Source organism: Papilio machaon, chromosome 24, assembly GCF_912999745.1.
Source record: "Papilio machaon chromosome 24, ilPapMach1.1, whole genome shotgun sequence".
NCBI classification, from domain to species: domain Eukaryota; kingdom Metazoa; phylum Arthropoda; class Insecta; order Lepidoptera; family Papilionidae; genus Papilio; species Papilio machaon.
Window position 1 is genome coordinate 3981835 of NC_060009.1, and position 17241 is coordinate 3999075.

At 34.4% G+C, this 17241-nt stretch overlaps 1 protein-coding gene across 1 annotated transcript in view; it reads right to left on the reverse strand.

Moving 5' to 3' along the window:
- Window positions 1-179: 179 nt before the first annotated feature.
- LOC106719048 overlaps window positions 180-17241 on the reverse strand; it is a 32327-nt gene continuing 15265 nt past the window's right edge. Inside the window, exons 23-66 of the mRNA XM_045683903.1 lie at window positions 16822-16910; window positions 16267-16309; window positions 16072-16148; window positions 15758-15782; window positions 15401-15516; window positions 14989-15031; window positions 14764-14885; window positions 14625-14661; window positions 14116-14234; window positions 13819-13858; window positions 13629-13747; window positions 13510-13561; window positions 13364-13428; window positions 12597-13245; window positions 12420-12463; window positions 12098-12134; window positions 11968-12015; window positions 11481-11572; window positions 10908-11031; window positions 10531-10620; window positions 10084-10148; window positions 9924-9978; window positions 9543-9595; window positions 9338-9359; window positions 8817-8894; window positions 8191-8259; window positions 7682-7798; window positions 7258-7341; window positions 7032-7073; window positions 6583-6660; window positions 6391-6465; window positions 6093-6295; window positions 5812-5839; window positions 5302-5402; window positions 4780-4807; window positions 4447-4541; window positions 4315-4351; window positions 3620-3744; window positions 3278-3314; window positions 2832-2923; window positions 2589-2622; window positions 2457-2515; window positions 394-433; window positions 180-261 (exon numbers count right to left, since the gene is read on the reverse strand). Of these exons, the coding sequence (XP_045539859.1) occupies window positions 180-261; window positions 394-433; window positions 2457-2515; window positions 2589-2622; window positions 2832-2923; window positions 3278-3314; window positions 3620-3744; window positions 4315-4351; window positions 4447-4541; window positions 4780-4807; window positions 5302-5402; window positions 5812-5839; window positions 6093-6295; window positions 6391-6465; window positions 6583-6660; window positions 7032-7073; window positions 7258-7341; window positions 7682-7798; window positions 8191-8259; window positions 8817-8894; window positions 9338-9359; window positions 9543-9595; window positions 9924-9978; window positions 10084-10148; window positions 10531-10620; window positions 10908-11031; window positions 11481-11572; window positions 11968-12015; window positions 12098-12134; window positions 12420-12463; window positions 12597-13245; window positions 13364-13428; window positions 13510-13561; window positions 13629-13747; window positions 13819-13858; window positions 14116-14234; window positions 14625-14661; window positions 14764-14885; window positions 14989-15031; window positions 15401-15516; window positions 15758-15782; window positions 16072-16148; window positions 16267-16309; window positions 16822-16910 (3730 nt within the window). The remainder of the gene's footprint in view (window positions 262-393; window positions 434-2456; window positions 2516-2588; window positions 2623-2831; window positions 2924-3277; window positions 3315-3619; window positions 3745-4314; window positions 4352-4446; window positions 4542-4779; window positions 4808-5301; window positions 5403-5811; window positions 5840-6092; window positions 6296-6390; window positions 6466-6582; window positions 6661-7031; window positions 7074-7257; window positions 7342-7681; window positions 7799-8190; window positions 8260-8816; window positions 8895-9337; window positions 9360-9542; window positions 9596-9923; window positions 9979-10083; window positions 10149-10530; window positions 10621-10907; window positions 11032-11480; window positions 11573-11967; window positions 12016-12097; window positions 12135-12419; window positions 12464-12596; window positions 13246-13363; window positions 13429-13509; window positions 13562-13628; window positions 13748-13818; window positions 13859-14115; window positions 14235-14624; window positions 14662-14763; window positions 14886-14988; window positions 15032-15400; window positions 15517-15757; window positions 15783-16071; window positions 16149-16266; window positions 16310-16821; window positions 16911-17241) is intronic.

Consider the following 17241-nt stretch of genomic DNA (forward strand, 5'->3'; position numbering starts at 1 on the left):
GTAGAAACATTTTGGTAGATTCAATAACTACGTTAATCTCATCGGTATGTTTATATAATTAAAACATTAGAAAAAAAAGTAATTTACCGTGGGTCTCAAAATATCAGTTTAAAACATATTTTTATGTCTGTTTTGTCAAAGATAATGACAGGGATGACAATATGTTTTATACAGAGATCTCAGAAACCATCGGTAAGTGAATTAGTCAAGTAATTACCTGAAGGTATTTCAGGTATATCAGGTTTCTCGATCTGTTCGACTCTGTAAAAAATACAATGTTTTAAATTATGAATTAAAAAATTAAATAACATTATTACAACATATTTTTTATACATTATTAATTATCAAAAATTTAAATAGAATGTCAGTTGATCTTAAAAAATGTATACTTACAACGTAGATGCTTCTATGCTGGTTTTATTTTTAACTGGTTCTGTGAAAAGAAATTACGATAAATTTTATCAATAACTACTGCACAGAGTCATTAAGTGTTTATTTAGTATAAGAAATCTATACTGAGGGTTCTCGTTATATTTTCTCGTTGTACATTGGGCAGGCGTTAGCGCGACCAGTTTAATACCCGAATACTGAAACGTTACTTAAATATCTCCTTTCGTAAGCATTGCTTACAATTTAACAGACGTCAAAACTTAAGTGGAATACACAAACGCAAATCAAGACATGTAAGCGCGTGATTCCGTAAGTAGACGTATTATTTTTACGTCATGGCAACATCCTTTGTTTTCGGTCAAAGAGTGTATAAAAAATACTTGTTCTCGATTACGTTTTCTTAAAATTCACTTTACGTATCCGTTTCACGCAGCATGGCTTGGACAACCTATAGTTGTAAGACGTGTTCATTCCCAAATAGTAAAGAAAATTAAAATAAAAATACTAAATAATCAAAAATCAAAGAAGGTTGTTAAAAATATCCTTTCTGTTTAAAGTATTTTTAAATAAAAAAAAATTAAAAAATTTGACCATACTTTTGTAGAATGGAAAGCATCTGGCGTTATGTTTTGACAAGTTTAAATTAATAAATCATAATATCATCAAGACACTTTTTCGGGCATTATGCCCGAATACTGAAACGTCACTTAAATATGTAAGAGCGTCTTAAATTATAAGACCACGCTTAAACTCCAATATGGAATTTTCGTAAGTCAGTTAAAGACGCATCTCAACTTTGATGCCACTCAAGTCGTACCATGCTTAAAGGCCACTCAATATCACATTTCTTATACTGGATCGTCACTCAACGACATTTTGCTGTCAAAAGAACTGTCATGTCGACTTAAGTACGCCAACAATTTAAGAGTGGTCGCGGGCTATCTTAAAAGTGAAAATCTAAGGTGTTAACATGTCTGCTTCATCATAATCATCGCATTCGGACAAATAAAATTCTCATGTCACAATGTTCGTTCCCGTACTCCTCCGAAATGGCTTGACCGATTCTCATGAAATTTTGTGAGCATATTCAGTAGGTCTGAGAATCCGCTAAAATCTATTATTCATACCCCTATAAAGTTTTTTTTAACTGCGCGCGAACGGAGTCGCGGGCAACAGCTAGTATTTATATAAAAATGCCGACTGAACGAGAATATATCGAAATCGCAAATAGATTTGTAGCGACATCTGTCTGCGCCCGCTTAAACTGCTTAAAAAGAGTCTTGATGATATTATGATTTATTAAAATTTTATTAATTTAAACTTGTCAAAACATAACGCCAGATGCTTTCCATTCTACAAAAGTATGGTCAAATTTTTTAAATTTTTTTATTTAAAAATACTTTAAACAGAAAGGATATTTTTTAACAACCTTCTTTGATTTTTGATTATTTAGTATTTTTATTTTAAATTTCTTTACTATTTGGGAATGAACACGTCTTACAACTATAGGTTGTCCAAGCCATGCTGCGTGAAACGGATACGTAAAGTGAATTTTAAGAAAACGTAATCGAGAACAAGTATTTTTTATACACTCTTTGACCGAAAACAAAGGATGTTGCCATGACGTAAAAATAATACGTCTACTTACGGAATCACGCGCTTACATGTCTTGATTTGCGTTTGTGTATACCACTTAAATTTTGACGTCTGTTAAATTGTAAGCAATGCTTACGAAAGGAGATATTTAAGTAACGTTTCAGTATTCGGGCATAAGTCAGTTAAATTTCCTTGACATCGCATTTAAATTGCTAACTCCGCCGCTTGTTCCATGTCCCAAATATCGTTATATGTTTGAAATTGTCGCTGGTGCGGCGCATGCGACTGTCATAAGCTCGCCTACATCCGCGCCTGCGAACGCGTTCAATGAACACTCTCATACAACATTATAAGTTAAGAATTTCCCTCAACAACGCTCGCGACTCAATATGAAGAAGCACTTAGTAGGAAGCAAGTGAATTCAGAATGCGACTACTGATAGACCTATCGTAGTAGTCGCATCTACTAACTTGTATCATATTCTGCATTCAAGTCGTCATAAGATGATTCAGGAACAATCTGGTGTTTACTGTAAATAAAAAAAAAAATCAATCAACATATTAGTTTTATTTAGAAACATCATAAATACCAAAGCAACTTACAAAGTCGGTGCTACGTAGCTGGATGTACTTCGAACTGTAAAAAGGAAAAATAAATTCCTTATCTAAGAGAATTTTAGGAAATGATTTTAGGATGACAGAGTGAAGAAGAAGAGACTAAAAGAGAGAAATAGTAAACTTATAGCTTGAGCTAGAATACAGTTCACGACTGTAACAAATAAATAGTGGGATCTGAACTAGTTATCTTTAGCTATTGGCTCATTAAAACGTGTATTTTTTTCTTACCACAATCTTCATACCGACGTAGATCCATTGAGCTTAAATTGATCGCACGACGTTGTGCTTCGGTTTGATCATAAGATTTCTTCATACGCAGTCTGTAAGAAGGAAAATTATAACGTTTCGTATTCTAATTGCGCAAATAACAACGGGCTAAAGACCAATAAAAATTAAACCAATGTAAAGAAAGCGAGAGACTCAGTTGACGAGTGTAATGAATAGTATGAACTATCACTAACCCATGCGGGCCCTAAGGACTAAATGAAACTGCGCCCTAAACCTTTGTATTCTGTGAATTTGCACTTCGAAAGATCAATATTAATCAAAGAACTTCATTTGTTACCTGTGTTAATTTGGCATCTATATATTAGGGTTATAAATAATAAAGTAATATAATTTGTTAAAAAATACATGTATAAAATAGTTATATATAAACATAAATTTATACTTACGGTGTATTGTTACTTTTCTGACCAAGTTTTTTCTTTACTGAAAATTAAAATTTTGTATTGACTTAAGTGTTGTTACAAAAAATGATACAAAATTGTAGTTGCACAAAGTAAATGGCTTCTAAGGCTAATAAAACATTACTAAATTGCTTAACCAGACGCAGGAAAAGAGATGCTTGCATATTTACAGTTTAAAACAGCACTTTTCAACTACGTGATAAACCACGCATAACGGCAACTTCGACAGCAATCAAACCAGTAGAAAACTGAGCTCATATTATCCACAAAAGTTTAAAATTAAAGTAAATTTAATTCGTTTGATGGAAAAAGGTTATAAACACATACTGCACTGGCAGTTCCTGCAAATGGAGAGGGCGCTGTTGTCGACACCGGCTATGCCGACCTTTGTTGTCGACAATGTCTGGATGACTGGCGCAGTAGTGATGCAGTTGCTATTCACTTTGGTAGCACTGAAAAAGTATCATAATAGTTAAAGAAAAGGCCACGTAATATAAAGCTTTCGAAGTTTAAAGACTAACAAATACTTCGACGTAGTAATTAAACTAAAAAAGAATCATAACCAATGTTATATTTATAAGATATTGTAAATTATTTCATATTTCTGTGGAAATTTTATGACTTATTTTTAAGACTCTTGGAATTATTATAGTATTTTTTAATTTAGTAAGTCTGATATTCAAGACTGAATTGTGAAGAACGTCGCTGGCTCAGGGGTTAAGCACTTGGCTTGTAATCTGCAGGTCTTGGGTTCGAATCCCGCCATATACCAATGTGATTTCGATTTTCATATGTACATTTATCCGACTTTCTTGCGGTAAAGGAAAACATCGTTATGCAACCTGCACAAATCTGAAAAAAACTTCAATGATATGTGTGAAGTCAACTCAACCCGCACTTGGCCAGCGTGGTTGACTATGGCCTAGTCACCCTTAACTTGGGGTAGGCTCTGAGCCCCTCAGTGGGGACGTATAGTGAGCTGATGATGATGAAGTCTGGTATTATTTTAATATTCAACTTACTTTTTGTTTATTGTTTCCACGACCGTTTTAATTTTACCTGAAATAAACATATTTACATTAAAAACCATCCATTAAGAGAACTCTTGTTTGTTACATGTGTTTCGTCATTGAAAGTGTTAACACTTTACTCACCGCATTGGCAATTACGCCACGTCGTCTGCAAGTAGCCGCGTAGGTCACTGCTCTTGTTAGGGTTTACCCACACCTTCGACTGCGCCTGCGGTTTGCTAATGCCAAGAAAATAGTAAAACAAATCGTATTCTTCCTAACATGTTACAAAAACCTCAGTAAGTTTAATACTTTAAAAAGGCTTTTTTACTTTATCATTCTTTCGGTACCTACTAGATATTTCTTCAAAAGATAAGAATTTCAGAATGAATACAAATCTTATAAAAACTAATCTAACCTAATCTCAAAACTGACTAAAACCTAGAAAAGAATAAAAAAAAGTAAAATCTAACTTACTGCGATTGCGATTCTATATAGGATTTTTCTGTGAAAAAAAACAATTTCTTTATTAAGTACTTTACAAAATATCTAGGCATAGTTAAAAATTATTTACAGTTGATTCTGGATAAGTGAAAAATTGATAAGAGAAAAACCTCTATATGCGAAATTCATAATGCCGTCCCGACAGATGACCTCCATGAGCGAGAACTCGGGTTAGAATCCTCTAAAAGCGAGAAAAATATCGCGGGCCCTTGCGACTCTCGCTTATCCAGTCTCAACAGTATAAGTTTTTCTATTGAAAAACTATTGCATATCTATGCAATAACAATGTATCCATTCATTTTATGCCAAAACTGGAAAATATTAAAAAATATATATATATTTGAGATATAGCCTCCCACAACATAGACTGTTGAATTGTTGGGTTGCATGGCTGATACTATCACTGGGGAAACTTTATTCCATCTGTGGATACGACTTCTTAAATCATTTACCGTAGGTTTCTGAGACCAACATCTCTGTATAAAACATACTTACCACATTGGCAATTGCGACACAACGATCTGAGATAGCCTTTGATTTCTTCAGTTTCAATACTATGTGTGGGCCACTGTTGCAGCGTTTGGGTGGGAACTTGACTAGAAATAAAACACGTTATTTCTATTCATTCAGTTTTTTATAGTCTGTACAGTACCAACGTTAAGGAAGTTCGCGGTAGAGCATCCGCCCACGGCGACAGCCCAGGGTGCTGGATAGAAAGGGGCGCCACAGATCAGCGAAATACACACTCGTATGCAATCCAATTTATACTTTGCCCCCATCCCCCCCAAGGAATGGTAAAAATTTAGGGCGCCGCAAAATTGTCGCCCAGGACTAGTAGCTGAAACCAGCACTGACTTAAAACAATGCACTGATTACCATTTCTTGGCAATAGGCTTTTCTTTTCAGCTTTTTACGTAACAGGGTATGTTTTTTTTTTTAGTTAAAGAACTATTTATATTTAAACGTTATCATATTAAGTATTTACTCAATTTAATTTTAACTCACCATATATTGTAGCTATTTTTCTTCTTGTCTGTAAAATAGATATGAAAATTATTACAGGTTAATGTCAAAGGTGGATTTGACAGAGGAGGAAGGAATATCCACTTTTAGTGCGTCCCTTACTTTGTTGATCATGGTAGGTAACGCTTTTGCAAATGCGGATTTCTAGACAGCGGCCATTTCACTATGTTAGCGAATTTATTAGCTTGTTGTTTCATATGTTCTTTTTCTACTATTTTCAGATATTTATTACGTCATAACCTAGAAAAATAACCGACACTTACAGCATTGACAGTCGCTACAAGGGCTGTGCTTTGATTTGCTCGGATCTTTCTGGTACAATATACATCGAGGCTTAATGGTCGTTTCCCCCGATGCCGTCTCGCGGGTACCTTGTGACGCTTTCTTCATACACATTGTACAATCTGACGTCTCATTATTGCAAGGAGATGTCTCAGATTGTCGCTTCTTGATGACTGCACAATGACTAGACAATGGTTGTAAATTATAGTTATTACTAAAAAAAAAACTAAGTATTCAATAACGTCATCTTTTTGCTGTTTTGGTTGTTGATGTACTTACTCCATAGGTGATTTCTTAGAACATTGAATATCACTTGGGCACCTTCTAGACTGTCTGCATGGACGTTTCAACGATCTAAGTGTGCGGTAATTTTTTGAATACAATTACAAAAATCTAATTGTAAGTTTCCACTGCAGAAACATCATTTTGTTATCTTAGTATCAAGGAAATTGAAAGCTTAAGTACACTTACATAGGGTCCATAATGTCAGCCGATGATGGATATTCAGTCAGCCGAGACAAACAAGATCTTCGCTGGTCTAAATCACACCTATAAAACAATAATATCGATACACTCAATAAATGATCAACTTTCTGTAATCCACAAAATATAGATTTTAAAAGCTATGAATTATAATTCCTTAAAATAGTTTAACGATTGCTTTTTAATTATTTTTTTTCATTTAACATAATGTTTAGGACCATAAAAAAACTTATGACAGTGTTTCATATGAAATATGAAAATGCGTAGGCTTTCGGAAAACGATCTTCGTCTAACGTAATCTGTTCTAACCACGTTGACGTTCATTATATCAATCACTGGCAGTCAAAGGGTCAAATGCGGTTTAACTAAACAGTGTCTAATTGTATTTTTGGAGTATTGAGTATATGTCAGGTCTAGAGGTTTTATTTATTACTCACGGAGAACAGTGATTTCGTTGTCTGCGTGCTATCAGACGATTCCTGAAAATATGGTATGGTAGTTATTAAAAATGTCGCGACACCATATCAAGGTGATATGTTTTGTGGACTGTATTGCCTCTATACTCGTATTTAGTATTTGTCGCATAATATTGGTCGCATTTAGTATTGGTCGTATTTAGTATTGGTCACATAGTATTGAGTTGCGTCGCATTCCGTCCCTCACCTAGAACAACGGTTTTGTGTTGGTACATACGTTGATGGCGTGGTTGGTGCTTGCGCTGGTTGATAAATTGTTGTCTTCCTCGGTCTGCAAAAATATTCAGCTATGGCAAACATTTGATAATCTAAGACGTCTCCTAGATTGTCAAATGTGACATTCAACTAGTACAATCGAGAGCGAGCTATCGTTTTGTTAGCAAATATCTTGGTTACATCGAGGCGACGGTAACTGTATACCGCGAGGCGGGGCGGTGCCAGGTGGACGAGGATTTTATAAGTACAGTACAAGCTATACGCTTAAAACTTAAGTAATTTTACTGACAAAGCAAGAGTCTTCAAAAAATACAATTACCATAGATATCATTAGGCATTTTTTCCATAGCTGTTAATAACATATAATTAAAAAAAAAGTAATGTATTTAACTCACCTGCGCATATCACTTTGTTTAGTTTTGTGGCATTGAGGTTTTGGATAACATTCAACTTTTAATGGTGTTTCACATATATTTCGATTTCTTGGGGGGATAATTCTAACTTCATCATGACTGAAAATTAAGAAAGATAGGTTCAGTCAAATTGTCGTGTACGAGAAAAATTCGCGGACACAAGTTTAACAGATTTCGGAGGCATAAGTAAAATAAAGTTATATAGAAATAACAAAAAAACCGATCGTATTAACCAGGGTAACAAGTAAACCTTCGTCTTCTTAACCAATCTTACTAATATTGTAAATGCGAATGTAAACTGATGTATGGATGGATGTTAGATGGTATCTCCAGAGTGGCTTCATGGATCGCATTGAAATTTGGCATATGATGTAGGACATTGCCTGGAAGAACACATGGGCTACTAATGAAGTTTTTTTTTTTAAATTCTGCGTAGACGAAGTGGAGGGCAAGTTAGTCTAAGTATATATTTAATAACTCAATTTACTTACTCGTCTGATTCATCGGAATCTGAACATTCGTTGTCTTTCGAGATCAATACGTTTCGATCCTCGTAGCCACTACAACAATAAGAGTAGTTTTTGAGTTTATTTTTAAAGTTTTAGTAATTTGGAGTTTGTACATTTAAATATTAAAATCCTAGAACAAATAAATCCGCAGTATGTTAGCTAAATAGATTTTATTTTCTAGGTCAGATAACTTTATCGGACTAAAACATCTGATAATTTTATATTCTACTTATAGTACCTTGCGGGGGTCTACAAAAAAAATGTCTTTTAACTGCTAAAGTTTAGAAAGCTTTATAGAGTATTAAACCTTAAAAAGTATTTTAGAATAAAGCTACAAAAAAGTAGTCTTGTTACAAAATAAAAATGAATAAATTAATCTTACTAATATTATAAGTACGAATGTTTAGATGGATGTTTGTTTGTTTGAAGGTATCTCCAGAAAGGCTTAACGGATTTCGATGAAATTCGGCATATATGTAGATCATAGACTGGAAGAACACATAGTCTAATTATTGTTTTTTTTAATTCCGCGCGGACGTAGTCGCAGGCGACAGCTAGTTTTTTATATTAAAAAAAGAATTGCCTTATATAAAATGGTATATACTTACATATCTTCATCCGCAGCCCATTGCGTAGATTGAAACGCTGACGATTCTATTATGTCCGAAATAACTTTAGTGAGAACTCTAGTGAGAGAAAATACATTTGTTCAAAAATCTTATTTATATTCTATAATATGGAATAAATTAAAAAAATCACTCAATTTCCAAACAAAAGATCAAAATCATGATTATCTTCTCATTTGAATAGACACACGTTCCCCCGCAAGGTACATACGTTAGAATTAGGCCTAGTATAAGTCCTCTTTGCCTTTCCACCGCTTGCGTATAAGGTTAGAAATATAGTAAATACTATTAAATAGTTTCTGTATTCTTTTTGAGTATTACATTTCATTTAAACTCACAGAAGAGCTGTATTAAAAATATATTTTATTTCCCTATTTTTCAAGTTCAAAAAAAGTACTAAAATCATGTCTCTATACATTTTTAAACCTACTTCTTCAGTAGATGATTCGAGGGAGTTCTTTCGTGACAGTTGGGATTAGAAATATATAATTTTAAATACTCACTTATCCTTCTGTGACTTCTTACCTGAAATTTCAAATCATTTTTAATGCATATGAGTTTTAATTTTAGTGAAATGAAAATGGAAACCAAAATAGAAAGAGACAGGGCACAGAACCACAATAAGGGAAGTTGGAATTTTTTTTATGTTAACATCTTTCACACCACTGTTTTTCTTTTTTTTTTGTGTAAGAATGTTTCTATACTCACGGTTATGTTTGCTATTGTGGCATTTACTCTTGTTGGAAGGACATGAACAGCAACTGTATTAAACGAGTTTGTAAATCGTTACAAAAATATTTTTAAAGGAAACAAATACAAATAAAAATATTATAAATTCAAGTTCCAAGTATAAAATAATTTGAATTAAATAGACATATATAGTTTATTTCAAATATCTTGGCGGCTCTAGGACATGTGCGCGTTGCGTTGTGCACTCCCCCTGCGTTACCCTAACACGCCTAAAATTGTGTTCGTGCGACTCGCATGCTGTTAAAAGCTGTCAAGATATTTGAAAATAGTAATACCTTCTTTCTAAAATCAAACTATTGTTATCTTTAGAATAAAGAGTAGGAATTTGTATACACTTACGAGGATTTACTACACGAGACACGAGATGATTGAGATGACAGCGATTTGTTGTCGGCTGGAATATTAATATTAATTAATATACTGTATGAAAAATATAATTGACTGCCGCATTCATAGTTATTTAATAATCCTAAGGGAATTATAATTGCAATAAACTTACAACATCCGTTACAATCCATCGATGTCGGGACACCGTACTTTCGAGATTGTTCACGCTCGAATAACCTATATATATATGAAGAAACATTTTTTTTTAGTGCATATTAAAAATTTGACTAAATAAATTTGTTAAATTTGAATTCGATCAATGTTCACCATAGACAAATATTTATAGCTTAAACTCGTATTATTTTTTTGAGTATTGTTTTGAAAAATGATAGTTTGTTTTTAGAATATATTGAAGTTTTATAATACACTAGCTTTTACCCGCGACTCCGTCCGCGTGGAATAAAAAATAGAAAACGGGGTAAAAGTTATCCTATGTCCGTTTCCTGGTTCTAAGCTACCTGCCCACCAAGTTTCAGTCAAATCGATTCAGCCGTTCTTGAGTTACAAATGGTGTAACTAACACAACTTTCTTTTATATATATAGATATATATAGATTACTTTGATGTAGTGGTGTAAACGCTGCGAGGCATCTCACGGCTCCACGAGTCTCCAATCTCACTTTCACTTTGCGCATTCCACGAGCAAGACCTAAATAAAAATTACATCAATAATCAAAGAAAAGTCATCAACTAGCTATAAATTCTTACATTTTTGTGGAAACAAAATATCCAAATTTAACAACATCGATAACACTTACATAATTCTTTGGGTACACATTAATCTGTCACTTTATAATATGACTAGTGACATTATAAATCGAACATTACAATACATTTAACAATAGTGACAAAAATGTATCACAGTGTGCGGATACAGAGCTAATTTTTTTTAACTGTGGTAAAAGATAAAAAAAAATATTTACTAGAAATACTCACGCCGATCTGGCTCTATTCGTTCTTGGGTAGGTATTGTTCAGTGGTGCTGGAACCATTTTTGTATACGTCCTGCCTCCCCTTAGACTGCACCGGGACGCCGTTCTCACTTCATCCACAATGAAATCTACAATAATAAAATTCAACTAGCAGTGCCACTGCAAGGGGCGTAGGGTGCTAAGTCCTAGGCTGTCAGGCCGTAAATGTACGACTTGTAAAGGTGCCAGACTGAATTTCGTCTCCGAGTGCCTACTATGGGTAAGAATGCATTGTTAAAGCTTCGATTGTTTAGATAGCTGCTTCTTACGTTGCTGGGTCACATCTGACTCGAAGGACCACCGATTCATGTGAATTATTTGAATTGATAGTGCACAGTGACGCAGAACATAATCAAAATTCATAATTAAAATTGTAAATGGCAAGCTTTAATTCCTTTTTTATACTATTAGGTGACAAATGAGCAAGCGGCCGCTGCCCATAGACTTCCGCAATTGCAGATACATTGCCTACTTTTGATCCTTGTCTAATATGTGTTAAAAATATTTTTTCTCGGGCTCAAGTCCTAAATTTCCTTACCCACGTCCTCGTCCGTAGACATTCGCGTGTCAGATTTTATTTTTGATAACTTTGGTGTTTTCAACATTGGTGATGGCGGACATTGACATGTTCTGAGAAAATGAAAGAAAAATAACTTATATAGGAACGGCTAAAACACTCACGTATATATATGCGGTGTCGGCACCGACTAGTTTCGAGCCCATCGGGGACCCTTTCCATGTGAGCGACGAGCCGCGTCCGCGAAATAATACCAGTCCCACTCACCCTGATGAAGGACCCCCGAAGGGCTCGAAACTAGTTGGTGCCGACACCAGATATATGGATATATATACGTGAGTGTTTTAGCCGTTCCTATATAAGTTAATGATAATGTCTCACGAAAATTTGAATAATTAGAAAAAAAAAATAATGAACCGCTTTAAGCCCTTTTTTGTTTTCTTCAGTCGTTATTGCACTGCCAAGATTAAGTAGAATATAGTTACTAAACAATTATATTAAAACTTACGCTGTTTTTGTTTTTGGTTTTGAATTTCTACACTTTTTGGCATCACTCCTGTAGAATAAAAAAACATACATTTTGAAGATAATAATAAAAACCAAAATAAAGAAAAAGTTGATCAATATTCAAAACTTACTTTCCAGTCCTCTTTGAAACCTTCTTTGTAACCTCCGCTGTGAAAGTAAACGATTGTTATATCAAACCAACTGCTATGAAAATTATAGAAACCTAGCTGTCGCTCGTGACTCGGCGGCGGAATTAAAAATAAACTTAATTATGTGTCCTAGGGCTATGTTCTACATATATGTATGCCAAATTTCAGCGAGATCCATGCCAGCCGTTCTGAAGATATCTAACAATTATCCATCCATCCATTCATATATCCATACATCCAAACATTCGCATTTATAATATTAGTAAGATATAGCAAAATAGTAGTTGATATATTAAAAACTTACCACATTCGCAGTCAACTTGTTCCGCAACATCTAAGCCACGCTTACTGTCAAAACAAGAACTATCAATCAATAATTTTACTAACACCTTATGGTAAAAAAAATAAAAAATCTTTTCAAGATTAACTTTAGTTAATGCCAATGATGAACCATAGATTAATAGAATAGCAGCTTACTTACGACGATTTTCGAGGTTCTTCCCGCATTTTATTACGTTCCCGTTTACTTAATTCTTTTCGTTCTAATCTTTCAGGTACATTAACCGGTGCATTCTGAAAATCTCGTCTTTCTGGACCCAATAGTCTATCGTGACGTAGATAGCTTTCTTGGATTTCATGAGGTATGGTTCGGGAGTTACGTCTCTCGAAGTCAGCATATCGATCGTGGTCAAGAAGTCTATCGTAGACCGGAGAGTATCTGTCGTAAGATGAAGGATGTCTTTCGTGGTCACGGTTTCTATCGTATACTGAATTTCGACTGAGGATTTTTTCAATATTGGAATTACCGAGTCTATCATTGTTCAACTGTCTATCGTTGCTTGGATATCTCTCGCGATTTGTTATCCGGCTTGCAATTCTTTGAGGACTGGTGTATACGTCACGACTCTTCTTGTTAACTGGAATATCATTACCGGGACAATGGCGTTCAGTTTGAAAAGAAGAATCATAGTTGTCACTTTTATTGGTGCTAGAATTTTTCTCTGATCGCTTTTTAATCTTCGATAAGCTATCTCGTTTCGGTACACATTGCGTTTTACGATTATCCAGTCTGTTCCTGTTGTCTTCTCGTTGCAATCTACGTTTTCTTTCTTGTTCTAGTGCTTCATTTTCTGAAAACAAAACATAAAATAGAAATGATAAAGTTACCATTAAAGAAACGACAAATTACTGAGTTATTTTGATTACACAATGTGTTTTGAAAACAAACAATTTAGCTTAGAATCTTACCTCGACGATGCTTTTGGTACTGCCTCTCCCACTCACTTACCGCGTCTTCGTAATTGTTTGTTCCACTAAAACAGGATTACATGTATAGAGCAATGTAGTTTTCCTAACGTGCTTGAAAGTTAGACAAACTAAATCTTTACACTTACCTAGTAGCTACTGTTCGTTGCCTCTTTTGGAATGAAGAATTATGATCGTCACCTAAAACACAAAAAGCACTATAAAAAAAATCAACCAGGCAGTTGTGTACATTAAGATAGATAAAAACCTTTATTTTTTGGTGATCCAAGGCCTAAGGGTTCTAGATGGGTCGTCAATGTTGGATCCTCTGGGCAATTGGTTTCATTGTGCGTAGGTCGGAAGATATACGGTTTTTGGTGGTTGGTCCTGAAAATTAAGTCGAATCAGTGCAATGTTATAACCTAAGTAATTGCAAAGGTAATATTAAATTAACTTACGTTTGAACTTTTCTCGGTGTATATGTGGAAACAGTTTTTTCTGTGGAAGATTTTAAAAATTTTAACGGAAGAATAATAAGCATTCAATTTATTTTATAAATGATAGAAAAAAGGACTATTTATGAATTAGTTCAAATTGTCGAATCATTAACACTAAGCAGTACCTACCGACGTTAGGATAATGCGGCACCAGTCATGGTTAAAATAGGGGGCGTAGAAATCTCAGCCAGGGTGCTAGTAGCGCTAAAATCGGTACCAAAACTTAGAATAATAAAAATAAAAAATATGACAACGTACTTAGGTCCATTAGCTTATGACATGTTGACGACACATTTCTTCCTTGTAAATATTCTGTAGGTTGGCTGCCTTGTTCTACAGGTCGATATACCGTCTCTACAAAATGACTGGAGCCGACCCTGTGATATAAAATATTATATGTTACTGCTAAAACATTAGTGTGTACGACATAATACCGTGGTGCAATATCATAAGAATTTTGTGGGCAATTGTATAATCAGACTTTTAAATAGGCACTCAAGTATAATTCTTTTCAAATATCATGGCGGCCCAGTCATCAGCGCGCTGCGCATTGCCCTCTCTTGCGCATCATTGTACACCCCGCTACACTTTACAATGTGTTCTGCGCAGCGACTCGCGTGAAGCTAAGAGCCGCCAAGATATCTGAAAACATTCATATTTAGGTTAGGTAGGAACACAAGCTGTTCTTTTACCACTTCTCTTTTTAATTGGTGCATAGTCTGGATTAATTTTTTACACGTTCTACTAATATAAAAATTATTACTCACGCTGTATTTGTCTTGTTGTGCAATGGTGTTGTGTTTGCTGAAAACAAATCGGTGAAAATTATTGAAATAATGTACGTCTCTTTGGGTTCTAAATGTCACCAAAATAAATGAACGACTTATTAAAAATTAATTTACTCACTTATTTCATTTCTTTTCTGATGTAATACTGTATGTGAAGTGTCAACGCTTTTATTAACTGTTTCCACCCTTTGCAGTGGATCTGTGTTGCTGGGCTGTTCTCTGGATTTTTGTACGATGAGGCTATGAAATGAGAAAATCAGCATAGAGATAGGTATGTACAGACAGATAATTATGTTCCTGTTTATAATGGATATGTAAATTAATAATTTATAGTTGTACTTACAAAGACATACTTCTGATGTTAACTGTAGAGAGACTGTTGTTAGCTAAAATAAAAAAATAACAATTAAATTGTATGTATAATGTGAAAACTCTGTATCCAAGTACCTATACCGGACTACAAAATGTGATTTTATCCGTTGCTTTATCTTAATATATATAAATCTCGTGTTACAATGTTTGTCCTCAATGGACTCCTAAACCACTAAACCGATTTTAATAAAATTCGCACACCATGTGCAGTTCGATCCAACTTGAGAGATAGGATAGTTTAAATCTCAAATTTAGAACTGCGCGCGGACGGAGTCGCGGGCGACAGCTAGTTGAATTATAAAAATGTCTTACGATAGTTTTAATAATTTTAAATAAATTGTAAACTTTGGAACTTAAAATTGAACATTTGTGTTTATACTTACATGTTGATATTGGATATTCTCTCCGATTGATTTCCAAAGCGGCCTGATTCCCTGCCGACGTCTTCGACAACTCTGGCTTCTGTACCAGCAATTCTCGCGTCTCACAGGAGTTATCCCTAGGAATTGTCCAAAAAGATTACAAGTTAACTGCCAAGGTAGATTTACAAAGTTCATTTTTGCAAACTCTACACTAATAAGGTAAAAATGTAAGAAGAAATCAATTAAGTAGTACTTGAGACAAATTTGAAACAAATTGCAATATTTTCCAATTAATTTAGACAATAATTTTCAGGGGGCGCTGCTATCACCAATGTGATCTAAACCAATGAAGACGAAGAATGATGGTATAATACTCACAGCATAGGGCGTCGATTGGTCGATTCTGTAATACCAAAAAAGTTATGAAATAAAGTTGAAAAGTTGAATTTTGACACAGAACAAATTTAAGTAACTACTTATTTTTGATACGAGTAAGATTAAATTCTTAACTATGAATGTGAGTAGAGTGAGTATTAGTTTTAAAAACTTGCTGATTTTAACTGATTTTGTAATTTAGTCTCCTTGTAGTCTATCCTGTAAACGTTCATCGTTTATATCCAAGATTGTGTAAGTAATTAAATTAAAAAATGAAAACCTTAATAACATGGTACTTTTAAAAAGGTACAACTTACCAACATTTTCTTTCTTAAATTCATAATTTGGGCAGTCGCCTACTTCTTGGTCGCAGACACTGTTACACTGGCAAGTCCTATCAAAGTAAAACATATACTGATAAATGCAGAATATCGTGCGTTCTAGAACAAAACTTGATCAGCATTATTCTTACTCCAAATTACAATTAATTAAAAAATAATAATAGAACTTACGCCGATTTACGTTTCGGATGCACCGTTACAGCTTTACATTTACCTAAAATAAAACATATTTTTGTGAAGATCTTTAAACTAAATAATCACGTTTTATAAAGAATGCAATATTTCATTTTGTATTTAGAGTGAATATTGTATTGTATTATATAAAAATATTATAAAAATAATGTATTAAATGTTTTGTTATTGACAGATTCGTTTGAGTTCTTCAGTTTGAGGTTTAATTATTTCCAATTGATAAAAAAATATGCTTAAGACTAGCGTTGACAGGCGTCCGGATAAAGCCGGACGTAGGTAATCTTTTTGATTGCGTGTCCGGCCAAAATAAACGGTTTTCCGGCTTTTGTTCGGCTTTTTACATATCCTAAACAAGAGTGTACCTATTAATACTGAGACAAAATCCTAAATAACATAGGGTGTCCGACCTTTCTACCCAAATGTCCGGCCAAACTGGCTGGTCTGTCCGGCTAGTAGGTTTGGCGACCTGGCAACCCTACTTAAGACAAATAAATCCTAAAATCCATCAATTGTTATATATCTAGTTATATTTACCATCGTTTTCTTTACCATGTGTTTTTCTCATTTTCGCATCAAGCATACTCGAGTAAAAATCTCTTACCAAAGGCAGTGGATTTCGTAATCTGAAAGAGATTTTTTTTAAATAAGATACAGTGGCAAAAGGGGAAGAGAACGCACTGAAAGAGGATATTCCCCCTTCCCCGAGAAATCCACCTTCCCGGTCCATACCTTCCATATAAGAAAAAGGTAGAAGGGAAAGAGGACTAAAATAAGGCCTCCGGTAATCCACTCATCATCAGAACACGGAATGACTTTCACTTGACGTCTGTCTTCTGTATGGTCGCGGTATTTCACCGGTCGAGCCTGCCCATTCGTGGTACAGATATCGTTGCTGGCTCCACAATTTTATACATTATTTGTTCTGTTGCTTTGTTTTTTTAATTATCCTAACTG